This window comes from Lutjanus erythropterus, chromosome 16 (assembly GCF_056507025.1).
Source record: "Lutjanus erythropterus isolate fLutEry1 chromosome 16, fLutEry1.hap2, whole genome shotgun sequence".
NCBI lineage: Eukaryota > Metazoa > Chordata > Actinopteri > Lutjaniformes > Lutjanidae > Lutjanus > Lutjanus erythropterus.
The window spans coordinates 24125907-24143719 of record NC_139332.1 but is presented as its reverse complement, the minus strand read 5'-3'; the positions used below and the strand labels follow the sequence as shown (position 1 = coordinate 24143719).

At 40.0% G+C, this 17813-nt stretch overlaps 1 protein-coding gene across 1 annotated transcript in view; it reads left to right on the top strand.

Moving 5' to 3' along the window:
* Positions 1-16822: 16822 nt before the first annotated feature.
* The window catches only part of LOC146313144 (TGF-beta receptor type-2-like), a 32256-nt gene continuing 31265 nt past the window's right edge, over positions 16823-17813 (top strand). The window contains exon 1 of the mRNA XM_084738773.1: positions 16823-17534. Within this exon, the coding sequence (XP_084594899.1) occupies positions 17459-17534 (76 nt within the window). The 5' untranslated portion in view covers positions 16823-17458. The remainder of the gene's footprint in view (positions 17535-17813) is intronic.

The window sequence follows — 17813 nt, the reverse complement described above, 5'->3', positions numbered from 1 at the left end:
TGCAGCAATCCTGCAACACACAGCCACTACTATCATTGTTCTTGTCGTCTAGCCTGTGGACAGATAATGCAGACGGGGTCGGGTCAGTCAGAAAATCTCCACATGGTAGAAATAGCTTGACGGCCACACATACAGCCCACACACTCCCCCTTTTTCTGTCACTCTTATCAGATTGGAAACGCTCAACCTTTTCACCTCGTGTGCCTCTGACAATGTGCTGAGGTTACCGAAGGAAAAATCCACCTCACCTAGCAGCTGCACTTAAAACAAAGAGCTTAGGCAGCAACTTGTGGTATAAGTTGAGCCATAACGGCAATGCATTTTAATGAGGCTGGGCCACGGAGGCTGTCCTGGAAATAGACGCAGTGTGGTCCATTTCCTCTGCAGATTTTTAGGACAGGGCCGGCGTGCATGAAAATGGGCTGCTGTGGAGAAAATGGGCTTTTATGTAGAACACATTATGCTAGAATATATAGTCCTGAATGGATGGCTGTGGACTGCTCTGCCTACTCCCACTCAGAATTTAATCTTAGCACACTGAAAGCACATTTAAGGAAACCTTCCTTTGCTAATCTATTATGGCTGAGAGCTGGTCTGCTCTGCCGCCTGAAAGAGACATATGAATGTTGCAAATGCAATGTAATATACTGTTAGCTTTGAATTTCCCGTCTTCCAGCCTTGGATTTCTTAGTCTTGCATTAAAAAAAAAAGAACGTCATGAATACTCTTTCTTGTTCAACAAGCAAAATTTCAACACCCATCTGAAACATTTAAAGCACTTAAAGTTCTGATCTTTAAAGCCGAGTGACAAAGTGAAAACAGCTTGAGAGAGCAGCTTTTTACAAAGAAAAGACCAGCTCTGTTATCCAAGTCAACAAAGGGCAACACATCACTGACAGTGTTGGTACTGTGCATGAAGCAGCTGATTATGCTGTAAGACCCATTTTTTTACAATGTGGTAAACACTGTCTTTCTCTCCTCTGTGTTCCTCAGTCACAGATGTGAGCAGATGCAACACTAAACAGGGAAGATGGGATGTTAAAGCTCGGACCAGGTAAGTTTCTTTTAAAAACTTTATCTCTGCTTTAGTTTTGAGCTGTTTCTGGCCTTTGTAAAGCTATAATAGGGTGTATGTAACATTTCTGCATTAAAATAGGTTAGGTCTATGTTTTATATTTTGTTGAGTTGTCTACTTAGAATTGCATTATCCCAAATATTTCCAATGATGTTCAAACCCAGAGAAATCTGTTATTTATTGAAGGTCATTTCCTACTAGCCGCTAGTTGCCATAACTTCCAGGAAAACACTGGGTAGGTCAGATACGTCAGAGAGTGTGGAGGAAAGTTGGCAAACATGACTAAATATAACATGAAAAAAGTTTAATACATTACCTTCTCCACGAACATTTTCATCTGCAACAGGCAACTCCTCATAAACTAAGAGAGAACCATAGATAACATCCCCAGTCATACTGTGCACATATTATACCACATACAACCAACCAAATTCAACAAATAATATCATGACATCCACTCATGATGAAGCTTCATTGCGGAGCTTAAGCCTCAGATTCAATAGTTAGCTAGCTAGCAGCAGTATGGAGCATTGGTGTCTCTTCCAAGATGTTCGCCACATCAAACCTTGTTTTTCTTCATCAAAATACTGTGGTTACAGGCCTGCGGGCTAGAATTTATTGACGTTGGGGAAAGTGATATCTGTGGGTGCAGATTATGTGAGGCATTGTACAGTGGATGCTTTGATGGGCTGGGGACCCAACCTAACGACTCTAGTCACTGATTTGGGTAAAACTGAATCATATTTTATGGAGAAAATGCTTTCTGGGTTTCCCTCCGATGTCCTCCTGCAGCTCTACTTCCACAGCTTTTAGCTGGCAACTGAACAGGCCTCAGCAGCTTCCCGGTGACCACGGTCAGACCAGGACTGAACACAGCTTCTGAGACTGGAAGAGGATACAGTACCAGGGTCATTCACAAAGTTTCCTGATGAAAGATAGCTTTGCTTGTTACAAATGTAGCTAAACGCTACTTGCTGTTAACTTGGTTAGCCATGCAGCTAAGTTAACTAACTCAGCCTCGATCTGCCAGGAGGCAAACCTGGCGAGAGAAACGCCCTTGTACTGTATTCCTTGTTGCGAACCTGTCGGTCTCAGAGGTGGCGTTTAGTCCCAGTCTCGCTGTGTTCACTGTGAGCTTCCAGTCTGGGAAGAGCCTGGCTAATGGGCCACTATAGCTACAGTCAGCGTTATTGGCTACTGCTGCCTGTTTTTACAAGAAACATGAAAGTCTAGAGAAACAAATAGCACTCTGCTTTCAGTTTCATGTTGACTTCAAATGTTTTCATTTGGAACAACTTAATCACTTGGACAAATTTTCAGGGAGAGAAACATCTCATCAGATTGGACCTCATGACGAAATTCCAGCGATAAATAAATAAAATCTCTAGAGTATCACAATTGCACTGGAGCGGCAGATCTGAGCGCTAAAGTCTGACTTCCTGAAATATCTGAATCATCCCTGTGTCAGGAGAGGTGGTGGGAGTGCTCTGTAAGGAAATTCCTCGCAGCAAGAAAGCTGGCAGTCGCTCTGTTTGGATTAGCACACTGGGATGTGGCAAAGAAAAAAGAGATGGTTGGCTCCGGCAGCCAGAATGAACTTCATTAGATCTGATGAGTAAATATGAAATTGATGCCTTTGTCCAAATGGAAAAATCATTTTATCTGAAAGCCGTATAATCCACAGACGCAGACATCAGTATTCAGGCTTGACATCTGTAAATCTGTGCAGCTTGTACTCAGTGGAGGATATTTCATGATATTCCATCAGCAGCCTGTTCTGAGCCTCATTAGTTGCACTATATGCAACTACAATACAGTGGATGTTCTGAATAGAGCTCACAATGGCTGTAATCGAGGAGGGCTGTAATTTTCTTGTCATTTGCATGCTGTGTTGAGGCACAGGCTACGAGGGAACGTACAGAGATTCAATCTCACTCTATGTCATGCACAGTTTGTTTAAAAGGAAGAAATTGCGAGCAGGTTTTCCATGATCAAAGTCATCCACAACAGCCTCAATTTCCATGGAGTGGCTGAAAATAAATGCATGTTCACAGTCACGGTAAATTTACAAACGAGCGAGGGAAAATGACTGCTCCGGCCTCGGAAAAGCTTATGGAATGAGGCGTTAAATTAAATCCATTTGGAGTATTGACGTCACAGCAATGCATTTCAACTGAATCTTAACATATCTGACATATTTCTCGCCAGGCCAAGAGAATGAAGATGTTGGCTGAGCACATAGTTAATGTAAGCGATATTAAACACATTTGGACAACTGTCTAAATATATATTGCATTAACACTTGAATATAAAGATTTTCAGTAGCCTAACACTTTTAACTACATAAAAACAATTATTTATAATGAGGCTTAGGGAGTAAAGCATTATGTAATGGAGTTGCATATTTCAGATACAAAGATAGGTAATCATATTCCAGTGATATAAAGATGTAATCAGTTTACAGATACATTTAGTGAAAATTAAGATTATTTGCAGAGATATAATTTTATAATACATTTTAAGGTAAAGTATGGTATATTACCATGCACCGCGCACACACAGGACACGTCTTCACAGCTTGTGTTCATGCACTGGATCGGACAGTTGACCATCAAAGTACATGTCAAATAAATTTGTCTGTAATTTTAGGTTGTTCTTGTTACATTGATGGTTGTCCAAGTGTTAATTTTTCTGATCAATTTAGTTTTAATTAGTTATCTGGTGATTTAAAAGGGAGGTTTCATTCATCCAATGCTCACTACCCAGACTTCAAATGATGTCACCAAAGCAAGATGGCATCACTCATATGCAGGATATTTTGACTTCAGTTTTGTACAGTGGGATGAATAGGGAAGTAGAGATGTGTTGTCCATCTTTATTTATGACAGTAGATCAGACCTTTACAACAGCAAACTGACCCAACCGTATTTCTAAGTTAAGGTTAGCCGTCCTGAGTCTTTTACATAGAAATCAGTTCACATGCAACTAAGAAAGCAGGGTCTCACCTCTTAAGTTGCATTACAATCTGTTCATACACCAGTGATACAAAGTGATTAATACATGCAAATGTCTTCATAGAGTACCTTTAAATTTTTTTTTTTTAAGTCCTTATGCTTATAACCACATTATAGTTAAATATAACAGTTTGATAATTGTTCATATTTTGTTTTTGACAGAAGTGGGAGTCAAAATGGTTACCAGGATTTCCTCATTGCATGCACTATAACCTTGAGCTTAATAAAAAAAAAGTCTTCTCTTCATTTTTCCATTTCTATCAATCGCTCTGACTCCCACACATATATAAACACAGATTATATGGTTGTATATTGTCTGACATCGTTTACCACGTGGCCGCGGTTCAGCTCCTTGTCCTTATCAGTGTTGGGTCATGGTGGTATTTCCTGCCTGGAACAAGAGCAGAAGGTGGCACAGGATGAGTGCTGCTTCCTGTGCTGGCACACCCAACATGTACCCACTGGCCCCAACCACTCTGCACTGCCGTCAGAGGAAGTGTTATGGGGGGCTTGTGAAGTTGCCCCCAATATACAGCTCATGTTCCCAGCTAATAGCTCACACATCTGTTTGCCTGAGATCAAAGATAGCTGCGTGATGCTGACTGGTGGTTCGCTGAGAGCTCTTCATTTGTAATTCATTTGATCTTTAGTGGGTTAATGGGTTGTTTTAAAAGTGGACAATATGCAGTGGAGTGACAAAAAAAAAGTGGGTTCTGAGCCCTGAGATGGACTCGAAGGCAAAGTGGTGTTGGGAAATGGTACTTAAGCTCAGTATGGCCTCAGGCTGCCTCAGTCATTACTGTATGATTTATGTGCATTTTTAAGAAGAGTCAATACTTTCTGCTGATATTTTATCAAATGAACATCCTTAAATCCTTTAAAAATTCCATTTTATAAGCTTGTAATGCAAAAAAAAAATACTCAAAGAGCATCTGAGATGTTTGATCACAGGAAGTTGAAGCTTTACTTAAATCTATATCTTATGACACAGCTCTAATCATCAGATTTAGATGAAAGAGGAAACAGACGACTTTTCAACTGGCCCCCTAGTGTTTGCAAGAGGTATTATTGTTGGTGCTGCTGTTGCAAAGACAACACCTGCACACAATACCGTAACACTTTCTGTTTCCTCCGAGCTTAGCTCCATGGTGAAATGATCAAACACCTCGTTGGAAATAAGAGAGACGAAAGAAGCATGTCCACTGATGAGGTAATTTGAAAGCTACTGTAATGATGTGCAGTGCATAGAAATAACAGCTTGAGTAAGTGTTGCTTTGCACACACACACACAAGTAACATCAGGATGGAGGGGGAGTAAAGTTAGAAGTAGTCTGACATATCCAGACCTATCTGGAAAGGTCTGGCTTCACACATTATCATTCTGCTATAGGGAGAAAACCACTCTAGCCTGTGTGTATCTCTCTAAAACAATCACATTTGTCTTGGGCAGCTCAAAGCTCAGGATGCAGCGGCTATGCCCCTGCAAAAAAAAAAAAAAAGTGTCATGGATACTTGTTCTGGTGGAACAGCCAAGAGGCAGGTCCTGGCATTAAAATGACTAAATCCCCACAAAAGAAAAGGTAGCTGCTTGCTCGTTTACTTTCACACTGGTAGGTACAGGTGCTGACCTGCTATTTTCAGTATGTAGGTTGCTAGCTTGGAGGATGTTGTTGTTGTTTCCCCTAGTGACAGAGATGCCACAGTATAGATCCAGTGAGAGGGAGTAAGTTAGAGGAAAACAATAGGAGAAAAGGCACGCATTTGTTCAGTAATTTAGCCTATAATGGAGACATTATTTTCCCAAGAAAAATCATGTCCATTGGCAGAATGAAATTGAGGCTTATAGGGAACCAGTCTAAACATGGAAGGTGTCATTAATCTATACTTTAATGGAAGGTTAAAGTAAAAACTTTGTCTGTTTCCACTTTAAAGGCAGTATAAGGCACACTCCCAGATAGGAGAAACAGAGAAGAACACTAGCATATATATTAAGTAATGAACTGCTGTGGACAGGATCAGAAACAAAAGATGTTTTTGCCACTTAAAAAAGGTCTGACTCAAAAAATATTAGTGTCTTTTCTGATGGGAAACTGAGTTGTTGGTCTTCTGCTGCCTTGATCTGTTCGTTAGTTAGTGTTATTGTGTGATCTAAAACACCAAAGTCACACAATAACACAAAGGAGCTAACTGATCTAGGCAGTGGTAGACCAGCCATTGTCATGTTCTGAGAGGTAAAGTTACTGATTCCACCTGTGGAGTTTGGTTGGTTTGGTAATATTTGGCTTATATAACAGCAATTTCCTGTCAGAAAAGACCGTCTGAAGGAAAAGGAAAGCAGTGAAAAAATTCTAACTATTGCATAAAGTTAAACTTATATCTAGATTTTTTTCAAATGGACCTTTATTTAAGTGGCTAAAATATGTTTGTTGCTAACCCTGTCTACAGTATTACATTTCTTAAGCTGTTGCCCCTCTCTGCTTCTCCAAACTGGGAGCACGCTGACCGGCATCTAGTGTAAATATTACACTGACTATGGATAAGTGACCCATACAGCCCTACATCAAATAATCTGAACAATCCCATTAAGAGAAAAATGTTAAAAAGCATCTATAAATCATTAAAAATAGCAATCAATGTAATGGGCCTTGAGATGCACTAATTAGTTGTATGTAAGTAATGAAAATGCTTTGTATCTATGATTTCAGAGGGGAAAACTGGGCTGGACAATATTTGATTTTAAATAAAAGGATAGACATCAAAGCAAACCAATTCACTGGTCCAACTCTTCTTATATCTTTTAAATGTTGTCCAGTTAAATGCCTGCTTCTTTGTGTACCAGTCTCTCAAGAGTCCCTCCGACTCCATTAGAGTCGCTTGTGTGACATTAATACATTGTTAGGTACGATTTTTACTGTGGAGGCCTTGTTTGGCTGGAGTGTCGTTTCATCCGGATCTCTGAACACCCGTTCCCATGGGAAGTCCACCGAGGAATCTTTGGTCTCATCAGGGGGAATCTGCAGATGTTTGTAAATACGCATGCGGCTGCTGAGACCAGGGAGGATTTGCCCTTCAAACGTTCTGATGCTGAATGTTTATCAGAAGTGGGTTTCTTGGGAAACCATGATCACTGGGCTCGCTCTCTGAACGTATTTGGAGTGCGGCCTCTTGCATGTCATTGAGAATTGGGTTTTCTTTGCATACGCCCATCCCCTTCATCAGCAAGCTGCATCCCACAATGAGCCAACTGTAAATCAGTGGATTCTGTTTGTGTATTACAACCTTCAGAGGACCACTGATATTTTCACTTCTAAAGCTTGATGTTGGCAGCCTTTGCATTTACAAATTAGAGGATTATAGTAGTTTATTTGACTGCTAAAATCTCAGATTCAGAAGTACTGATTTTATATGCACATGATGTTTTATAGCAACATGTAGTTTTATATATAACCCACTCTTGCAGACAAAGTGGGGACGGTTTTGGGCTTTTCTCAGTAAACATTTAACTTGTTGTAACGGTAAAAACATTTAAGCTACTACAAGGAGTTTTTAACTAGTTTTGAAACAGTCTCAATTTAATACTGATGCTGCTGTGACCTACATAAGCAAATAAGACCATCAGAGAGAAGATCTGCTATTTCTGTACAGTTATTCTTAGTGCCACGGGGTCAGATTCTAAGATGAAATAAGCCTGTGTTTACATTTTCCCAGGCAAAGTTACAGTGACCACTACATTAGCCAGTTAAATGGAGGGAGATTTTTATTTAGATATTTTTATTTTTGAAGTCATAGCTTGTGGTTACGGTTGAGGAAACAGCATCATTTTTTGTCCACAGCGGCCTCCAAAATCAACAAAACATTCCTTGCGGTAGCTTTAACGACAATTAAGTACCAGGCCGTAAAACCAAAACAATAAAAGATTATTGGTGGGTTTGTTTCTACAAGTGCCTCCTTTCATAATACACAGTAATTTTACCCGTTGTTCATGTAAAAGTATTGATGAAGTGCAGCTTAAAGTAAATGTATTTACTATGCAAAATATATGCTAGAGGGTTGTTTGAACACCAGAAAAAATGATTTTTACATATTTGTTGATTTCTGTAAAATAAATAAACTATAGCTGTCAAATTACAGTATGAAATTTTTCCCCAAATGTAGTTTAGAAATATAAGCATTGCATAAAATTAAAACATGAGTTAAGTAGGCCTTGCTAAAAACTGGACTTATTTAGTCACTTTCTGCTACTGGTCATTACTATTATTATTACTGTGAACAGGCCTGTAAATATTGTGTAGTCCTATTATAATTCACATGGTTTCTTTTTAATGCTGGGATTACACGCAATGCATATGTTTCCTTTTTATGCATGAAATTCTTTGATATACTGCATTGACTCCCTCACAACAGAAGACACTTTGATCGGGTTTGTGTGTAACTGTATCCCCGGCCGCACTACGTATTCATGTTGAAACATTTTATTGGAGGCAGGGCAAGTAAATCTTCCCCCTTCTTTGCTTAAATAGTCGGTTCCCTGTAATCTCGGTTTGGTGAACGGCATGACCATCATCTCTAGCATGATCCCCCTTGGAGCAATTAGATACTTTAGATGCATCTGTGGTTAAAAACCACTGAAACGGTTGATGTGCTGCATTACGCTCCAAGGAAAGAGATGGTTTTATCAGAAGAAGGAAGATGTGGGTGTTTTTTTCTGTCGCTCCATCTGTTTTTGCTGGCTAGTTTTTGTTTTCTGTTTCTATTTCTGTTTCCTTTCCTCTTTTGGCTGCTTTGTGATCTTTTAAATTTAGCATGAGGGGCTGGTTTCAGATTTACAGCACTGATTAATAAGATGATTCAATCAGCCCCACATAATACTTGAATAATGGTTTTTTTAGCAGGAGTTTAGGTTTTGTGAGACAGCATTTTATGTCCTATACAGGCTGGTCAATGTGTAAGGCTTATATAGTATAAATAAGAGTACCTGACCTTATGTCTGTCACTCACATCTCCGCACATAAACCAAGAAACAGGATGTTCGCTGTCACACACAGATGGGAGTCACATGCTATAGTGTTTGCTCACATGCTTGCTTCCCCTTGCAATGTGTTCTCTTTGTAAAACCGATTTTGGCACTATTTTGGACACCTATCAATGTTCTGTCAGAGAACAATAGGACTAAAAGTGTCCTGAAACCAAAGGTTGTAACCTTTGGCACTTTAAAGATAAACTTTCCCTTCCTTCACGGTGTCTGAGTAATGCTTGGGGACAAAGCCTGTTCTCAGCAGTAGCAGAAGACAGAGAGAGGCTGTTGTTGTCAGAATGGGCCATTTGGACTTCCTTGGGTTTACCAATGGCACCAAGAAAACTGTGCCAATTCATTGTGTGAGAGTGTGGGAGTTATTGTGTAGCACTCTGCATCAGTACCACTAAGAGTAATGTTATGTGTGTGTTTGTATGAGTGTGTACAAAGACCCACATGCTGGCCATGTTGAGTCAGATTTCCTCAACGTTTGGACAGAATTTGTGGCAAAGTGCCTGCAGAGGACTTGAAAGCGAGTTATGAGAATGTGTTCGTGTTTAAAATTATTCAGTATTCGTATGCTATGTACAAATTTCAGTTTTGAGATTAATGCTGATGATAACAGGAACTATGCAGTGTTCAGACGATCAGTTATTCTGAAACCACAATGGTCCAAAAACTGTCCCACTGGATGGAAAGAATTCTCTGACAGCCTGTTATTCTGATAACACTGCTCCAAATGCCCCACACACCCTAACTCTCCCTGGAATTTTTATGCTCTTATTATCAGTGTCAAGTTAGTTATGAAACTTCAGAGGCCTTCCCAATCCACAGCAGAGTGCAGCAGGGCTACGTTTTTGCACCTAACCTATTCAGAATCTTCTTTTTCCTGCTGTTTTTTTGAATTGGGCTCATCTCTTGAAGGTGTCTACCTACACACCAGAGCATGCGGCAAACTCTTCAACTTTGCCCGCCTGCAGTCAAAAACCAAAGCGACTAGCTGAGGGATTTCTTCACAACCTACGAATTCTGTACTGTGTTCCCTGTTGGTCTCCGAGGCCATGTTCATCCCAGTGACCAACTGTGTTCACTGGAAGGCTGCTAACGGCAACTTACAGTTCTGTTTAGCTACTTTAGTGGCAAGTAAGCTGCTAAAGCTAGCAGTACCTGTCCTATAAACAGATGTATTTGTCTTCCACACTCTGTTGTGTCATAACAACGTAAAGTATTTAATTGGACACAAATTTACCCAAAGTGTAGGATGAGTGCTCAACAGAAACTCGGAAATACCATTAAAACTGCCCAAGGAAATCTTCAAAACAACATTGTTGTCATTACTGGGCTTGATACTGGCATATGAGTGAGATATGGGTCAATATATGTGATTAAAAAAACACTTAAATATAGATTCTGACTTCATGGGAACTTTAACAACATGTTAAAAGAGGCTTTCTGGTAGCTTCTCAAAGCCACTAAAGGATAACTTGTAGGCCTGTATAAGGCAGCGAGGAGCAGTGACAAAATGTTGGTACGTGACAAGTTGGGGTGAGAACCAGTTAGGTAGACTCGAGCCAGCTAACAGGACCATTAGCTGCTCGGCTAACTGCGCAAACTAGCTAATGGCCGCTACAGCAATTACAACTTGAATCCACCTTTGACTTTCTGCCCCCATATTGTCACGATGAGTGTGGAGTGAATTCATCTTGAATCCTTAGAAGACACTTGAAAGCTGTATTGTAGGCGTACTGTATGTGCTGCACTGTGAGGGATGATGTGAACTCTCTGGGGTGAAAGAGGTATCTGAAGAATTATAGAGACGTATCTTGAGGCACATTCAACTGACAGATTGACATCCAAAATAAGCACTGTAAGTGAGAAAAAAACAACAACTCCACAATCTGAAACGAAAAGCATTTTTTCATACTCCAGTTGCGTAGGCAGGTCTCTTAATCATGTGCACAGCGACTGAAGAAGGCGGTGACTTAAAATTACCTGATTGTTTGGTGCCACTATTCTCACAAGCAATTTGCAAGTTGTATTACATTTCTCTCTGCTGTGCACATACACATGTGGGAGCTTGTGAGGCTCAAGAGTCGTGTTTAAAGATGTTTTTCCTCTGGCATGAGCTGTATTTGTGCATTTTATCCTGTAACAAAGTCTTGATTGAAAGTGGTTTACAAAGACAGATGGAGTGAAGTGTTTTGCTGGCAGTGAGTGCAGTGATCCAGCAGTCTGCTTGTTTTCAAAGCCAGTGGACCAAAGACATCACCAGCAAAGATCTCATCTGTGGATCTGTTCAAATGACTGTTGAAAGCACCTAATAGGATACAAGTTATATTTAAAAATCCAAAGTGACCTGAAGAGGCAGATTTCTTCTTTTGATGACAGTGGCTTAAGTCCAGTGCCATGTATGCTAAAGAGGACAAATTAAAGGGTGGGTCCATTCTTGATTTATTTTTGACATTTTTCTATCATTCTGCAGCAACCCAATTGTGTTCCCTATGTCTTAAAATCTGAACAATCTGACCTGTGGTAGGTTTCTGTATTATTACATATAATCTCCCTGGAATTTAGACAGGGAGGCTATCAGTGGTGTAACGTACATCTGTGATTTTTGCTAACAGCAAAGTGGGAGTTTCCATTTGAAAAACCCAGAAAAGAACGCTTTTTAAAGACATTTTTTACCTGACTGAGAAATCGGATTATTAAACATACTTAACTGCTTTTTAGAATAAAGCCTCATTTATGCTAAAAGTTAAATACGCATAAGAAAAAAGCCTTCTGTCTGCACTAGCTTACGGATTTGGATGAAACGGAGCATTTCTACTGGTAGTCATGGGGGGCAGTGAAGCAGCGTAGCCAATGGTTCAAATGTGACACAACCACATGACACAACAAAGACGCTAACACGCTGTGATGTATTTATTGGCCGCACAGACCAACGCCATCTACAACGCCATGTGCTTTTGCTTCTTACTCAAAGGGTACATTATGACAACCTCCTCCAGTGTCACCAAGTTTGTTGTTGTCAGAATCATTTGACACTTCTCCTTCTTCTTCTTCTTCTTTGGGGTAACTTTCTAGTTGATGTATTGCTTAACCTCACCTCATTTCTTTCTCATTTCTTTTTTGCGATTTAGCATCCGTAGCTAGTCTGGGGAGATATAAGACCAGCCAGTGGCAAAATTTAAAGGAACATTATATTGTTTTATTTATTAGTGGCTGTAAAATAATCATCATATCTACAATATCCACATTTTATAGGCTGAGAACAGGTTTGTCTGTCATTTTGCATGGAAATTTACTTGAATGATTAAGGTGACTTGCCAGATTTACCAGCCTGACATGGCATTTTACTTTCCCCAATCCTTATTGTTGAATCCTGTGAAGCTGTCATATTTTGTGATGCTTGTTTGTTTTCACATTAAAGCTAAAAAGTTATTTGAGTTTTACAGTCACTGTAAAAAAAAAAAAAAAAGAAACAAGGAAAAAAAGAGGCATACCTTGTGAAGTGAAAGAACTAAATCTCACACAGTAGGAGGTCTGTAGTCTAAGCACCTTCAAACTACAACAATAACCTTGCTAATCAGAACAAGCTGACACAAAATTTATAATAGGAACGATCAAACCTGGTCAACTTACTGTCTGGGGAAAATGAACACAGAGCTGAACTTTTGCAGAACTGCCTATCATTCTAACAGTAAGCGCCATAAATTCACTGTTTCTAACAGCAATTCAGCATCTTTCTAACTTTGCAATACTTGCCGTGCCTCAGCTTAGTGACTGACTGATGATTCAATATCCCAGTGCGCCTTCTCTTTTTGTGGCATAGCTCCAGTTGGCACTCAGTGCGGGGGAGAGATCTTATAAGAAATGTGCATAAGATAGGTCTATATGCATATAATCCTGTGTGTGGGAGAGACGCTGCACTTGTGTTACCACTTTTTTTTTCCCTACAGAGACGCAGAGAAAGGTGCAAAGAGACTGACACCATCGAACGCCTTTGTAATGTGCTGCAGCGCGCCACTTGTTTGCCATCGGTGTTATCTCGAGGCATGCGTCCAGAGATTTGTCATCAGGTTGTTCTGTTTACCTTTCCCCTCGACCAGAGCAGTTTACAGGAACGCCAAGCACCTGCTATTGAGCATAATACCACTCAGGATGTTTGCCTGCCGCTTGTTTATCTGTGTTTGTGCGATGAGGTGGAAAAAAACTGTTCAAAGGCAGGGGGAACACTGAGAAACTTGTGCAGGAGAAAAGCTAAAAGTAACAGTGAACGCTGCACTAAAAAAGCTCATGTTTGAATAAGCCTTTCTGGGCACACAGAGTGTTGTGTGTTTACTGTTGAAATGAAGCAGATAAAGTCAAGTCATAAAAGAGTCTGTTTGGGTGTTTGTGGTCAGTGAGCAGGATGTTGTGACCCTCTGGGAGCCCACATGCGCTGAGGTCAGTGGGGAATGGCCGTTTTGGGCTCACAGCGCTGTCGGATCTCCACCTTGTGGCTTGGACCCCATCTCGCAGTGCTGAACGACCGCCTGGCACACAGGCTTGAGCAAACACACACCCAAACCGCCCACGCCCACCACCCAGAGCCAAAAAGTAAAATAGGGTCAGTGAAATGAGCTAAACAAAATCCCTCCTAAACATGTAGACCAGTGGCTTTCAAAATCTGACACTGTGACGCCCCTCTCAGACCAAACTGAGAGCCCTGTTTCTAGCCTCTATTTGTTTGCATTGTAGTACCATTTAAAGTATGCTGAATTAGCTATTATCAATTTCTGTTTAAAGCATCATCATGCATACGTAAAGACAGCTTTCACTGGTTTACTTTAATTCTAAAGACAAATTAAAGGGACAGTTCACCACAAAATCAAAATAAAAAAAAACAAAACATATATAATACATTTTAAAAATTTAAAACCAGTGTCTCTTTTCAGAAATTATGACCCGGTTACTCAAGATCATTCACAGAACAAACGTACTTCAATTAAATATGGATCCTTCATGACCCACATAAGCAAACAGGACCATCAACAAAAAGACTTGGTATTTCTATACAAAAAAATACGTGTTACATATTAAATTTATTGTCACAGTGGAGTAAAGATACCAGAAAATATTCACATATAAGCTGGAATATTTTCTTTTTCTTAAAAAATTTACTCAGACAAATTAATTGATTATCAAAATAGCTGATGATTAATTTAATATTCGATCAAGAGTTGGATCTAGTTCGCTGTAGAACCCTTCAGAGCGGATTCTGGATGGAAACTTTTACAGATGGTTCTAAGTACAGTATAGGCTTTTATGCTGGTTTTCTGAGAAGGTTCCCAGTAGAACGTTTATAAAAGGTTCCACCAGGGACCAAAAAATATTCTCCTATGGGGTCAAGCCAAAGAACTACATATGGTTCTGGTGAGCATCTGTATTTCTTAGAGTGTTAGTGTTTGTGTTGGATTCTCCTTGAAATCAGATTAAATTATTTACAGCTCAGGCAAACATACAGTCAATATAGCCATTTAAAACGAAGCAGGAGATTTTTTCTGTTCAATTTTTTTTAATTTTGACATTATATTTTGTGGTTATGGCATTGGAAACTCTACTACTTTTTTCTGCAGGGGCCTCCGAAACCAAAACTAATACCACAACACAAAAGTTCTTTGTAGGCGCTTTAATTAGCATATTGTGTAAAACAGAAATATCTCAGGGTTGCTAACAAAGCACATGAGGAAAACCGCATCTGCTGCTTCTGTGTCTGTCTCTTGACTGACAGAGTGTGTGATACTTTAAATTAAGACCCACGGCAAACCTGAACTCAATAAATAGTTCTATCAAATAAAATTGCATAGGAACCATTAAATTGGTATTTTTAAAAAGTCATTAGGACCAAACTGATTGACAAAGTAATGAAAAGTGATGGATCTGGACTCACAAGGAGCCTTCTTTCCCTACACTACAACTATACTAACACTGGCTCACCAAGAGCTGTTAATAAAGCTCAGTGAACTGATGTTGTAAGGAGTAGACGTCCTGTGTGGAGAGAGTTATAAGCTCCAGGGTCACAGGGTCAGGACTGAAACCTGACATCACTCCTTGAGTATGCGGAGCGAAAACACATGTCTGCAAAGCCCCAGCAATAGTTGGGTAATTTATGGGTGTTAGAGTGGACTTAACCTCTGTGTGTCTTCAATAAAAACCAACACTGTGAGATATGGAGTGACTCTCGACACTTCTTATGTCACCCTTGATTAACTGAGTGCTTGGAGCATCTCCAAAAAAAAAAAAAAAAAAAGAAAAAAAAGGAAGAAGCAGCAGAGGAATGTAATTTAGAGACTTGGAATGGACACCTACATTATTAAAGGTACAACATGTAAGATATTAGTTTAAAACATTCAAAAATTAACAAAAAATATAAAGAGTAGTGAAGACAGTTATGACATTATTACAAAGATATCTATGTACTGTGTTGCAGAGATATCTACTGAAGTTAGCATCCTAGCTGTCTATCTTTGGCCTGTCCTGTCTCATAATCACACTTTGTACCTCGAGAGGTGATAGTGAGTTGCTGTAGTCTTGGCAACCCAGGGCTGACACAGTCATCAAACTGGCCTCCATTGCTCTCAGAGGCTGTGTTCGGTCCTGGTCTAGCTGTACTGAGAGGCTCTATTGCCCACTTGCCCAGCTCTGCCTCTGGTGCTCATTCTAGCACCGGTTCCTGCTAGCATTTCACGCTAGGCCTGAAAACCTCCTCCTCCTGGCAGTCCAAAGCTCCTGTGCTAGCAGTGTAAGCACAAACACTTCTCTGGTGCTCTGGTCTGCTAGCTGGACAGCTAACTGAGCTAACTAGCTAACAGCAGCTAAAGTTTTCAGAAGCTAACACTTACTGTGGGGATGCTGCCTGATATTTGTTTGAGATATGAATTCCACAAGTGGCCATTTGACCCTTCGCTAAGCCCCTGCTGAGAAAAGCAAAAAGGAGTAAGCAATACTCTGTGTTTCATGAGTCTGGATAGTGGCGCCTTTTTGTGGTCGTCCAAAAGTGTAAAACACAAGAGCACACTTGTGGAGAATGGATCAAACTTTGTCTTTATATGTTCTAAAGCAAGCTGGAAATGTTAGCATGTCCGGCTAACTAGCACTAGTTTACTCACTGACACAAATTTGTGTTAGATACTTCTGTATCTGCCAAAGTCATGGCTTATTTCCAGGGGTTAAAGTGTAATGTAAGTGGGCCAAGTCTTCCTACTTCTCTTAAGTCTAAACCGGGTTAGCTTAGCTCTATTCCTGGGGTCTGGCTAGGCCGGTTTGGTGACTGTCTCAAGGTCCACTGTACTAATCTAGTCCATGTGCTTCCTTTTCTCATGTTAATAAGTGTATTTATATATAAACTTGTCATATTTCACCATCTGACCGATGTTTGCTGATATTTAAGCTGGCTTTAGCCTCAGTTTTAGCATTAACGTTGTATGTATGTAGCCGTTAGGTAACTTTACATATTTAATACACTTTCACAGGGCTCTTGTTTTAAAATGTGTTAAATGGAAACATTAAAAAACTCAGCTGAAGATGAACTTCTCAGCTGACCCAAGGTGTTCAAACATTAGCATTAGTGTACCTTAGCTAGCTACATTAAAAGTTAAACTCATCAATTTAACCGACAAAACCGACAGTCGTCAGCTAGAAATGAAGCTGCTTTTGTTTACTTCTCTGTGGACTCAAACACCTCATGTTTCAACAATTATAGTTTTATGTTAAATCTGTCAGTTATTACTGTAAACTCTATATGTGAAAATGGGAAGCTTGACAGGTGTGGCAACAGTAACTAAGGAGGGCGGGGCTTAGCGAGGGGTTAATTTTTACATATTGCACTTTTACAATTAAATAGGACCAGAAGCCAGCGTTGACAGCTCTATAAAAAAAGATAAGGTGTGACTACTTTGAAGTAAATCTGAATGTTTGCATAAAACTTGTAGCTAGGTGAAGAAGAAGAAGCCTCTGGTGAAGCTATTTTAGAGCATGTCATTTCAAGTCTTGCTCCAGCCTCTTTAATGACATGCTTCAAGACTGTGAGCCACACGAGCATGCCTAAGAAGTAAGAGAAGAAGAAGAAGGAAAAAAAAAAAAAAAAACTGTCCAACCCCTCTGAAGATTTCCTGTTTCATGAAAAGTGCATATAGGGCAAGTCCTGCCTGCCTGCCTGGTGTGTTTACTCTGCGTCTTCTACCCGGAGCTGTGAAGGCGTTTTTGGGGAGCAACAGGCGGGCGGACCGAACGAAAGTCTGTGTGGATATTAACCCGTTTGTCAAAGCTTCGATAAATTAATGAGAAAGAGGGGAGTGTATGGTCCGCTTCTAAATGGAGTTACTTCGGTTTTCCGCTTTTTGGTGTGGAACGATACTCTTTGGTAGTATTCTGCTGGAGGAGGAGGCGGGTGAGTTCAACTTTAAACTTTCAGAAAAAAAAAAAGTTGTGAAAGCTGTCTTTTAACTTTTATCACAGCTGTGCTTACAGGAGCATTCACGAAGCGTGACCAAACGCTTAAAAGTCACAAATTCCCTTCTTTAGAAATTATGATAAACTAAACTCACAGGTGTTTTTACTGTACCTAATTGATTAAAATTAATAAAACGTACGAAGCTGCCCAAGTGCGCACGTTATTTAGCCTTACACATTCATCAAGTCTTTGTCTTTACTTGCTCCTTGCACTGTT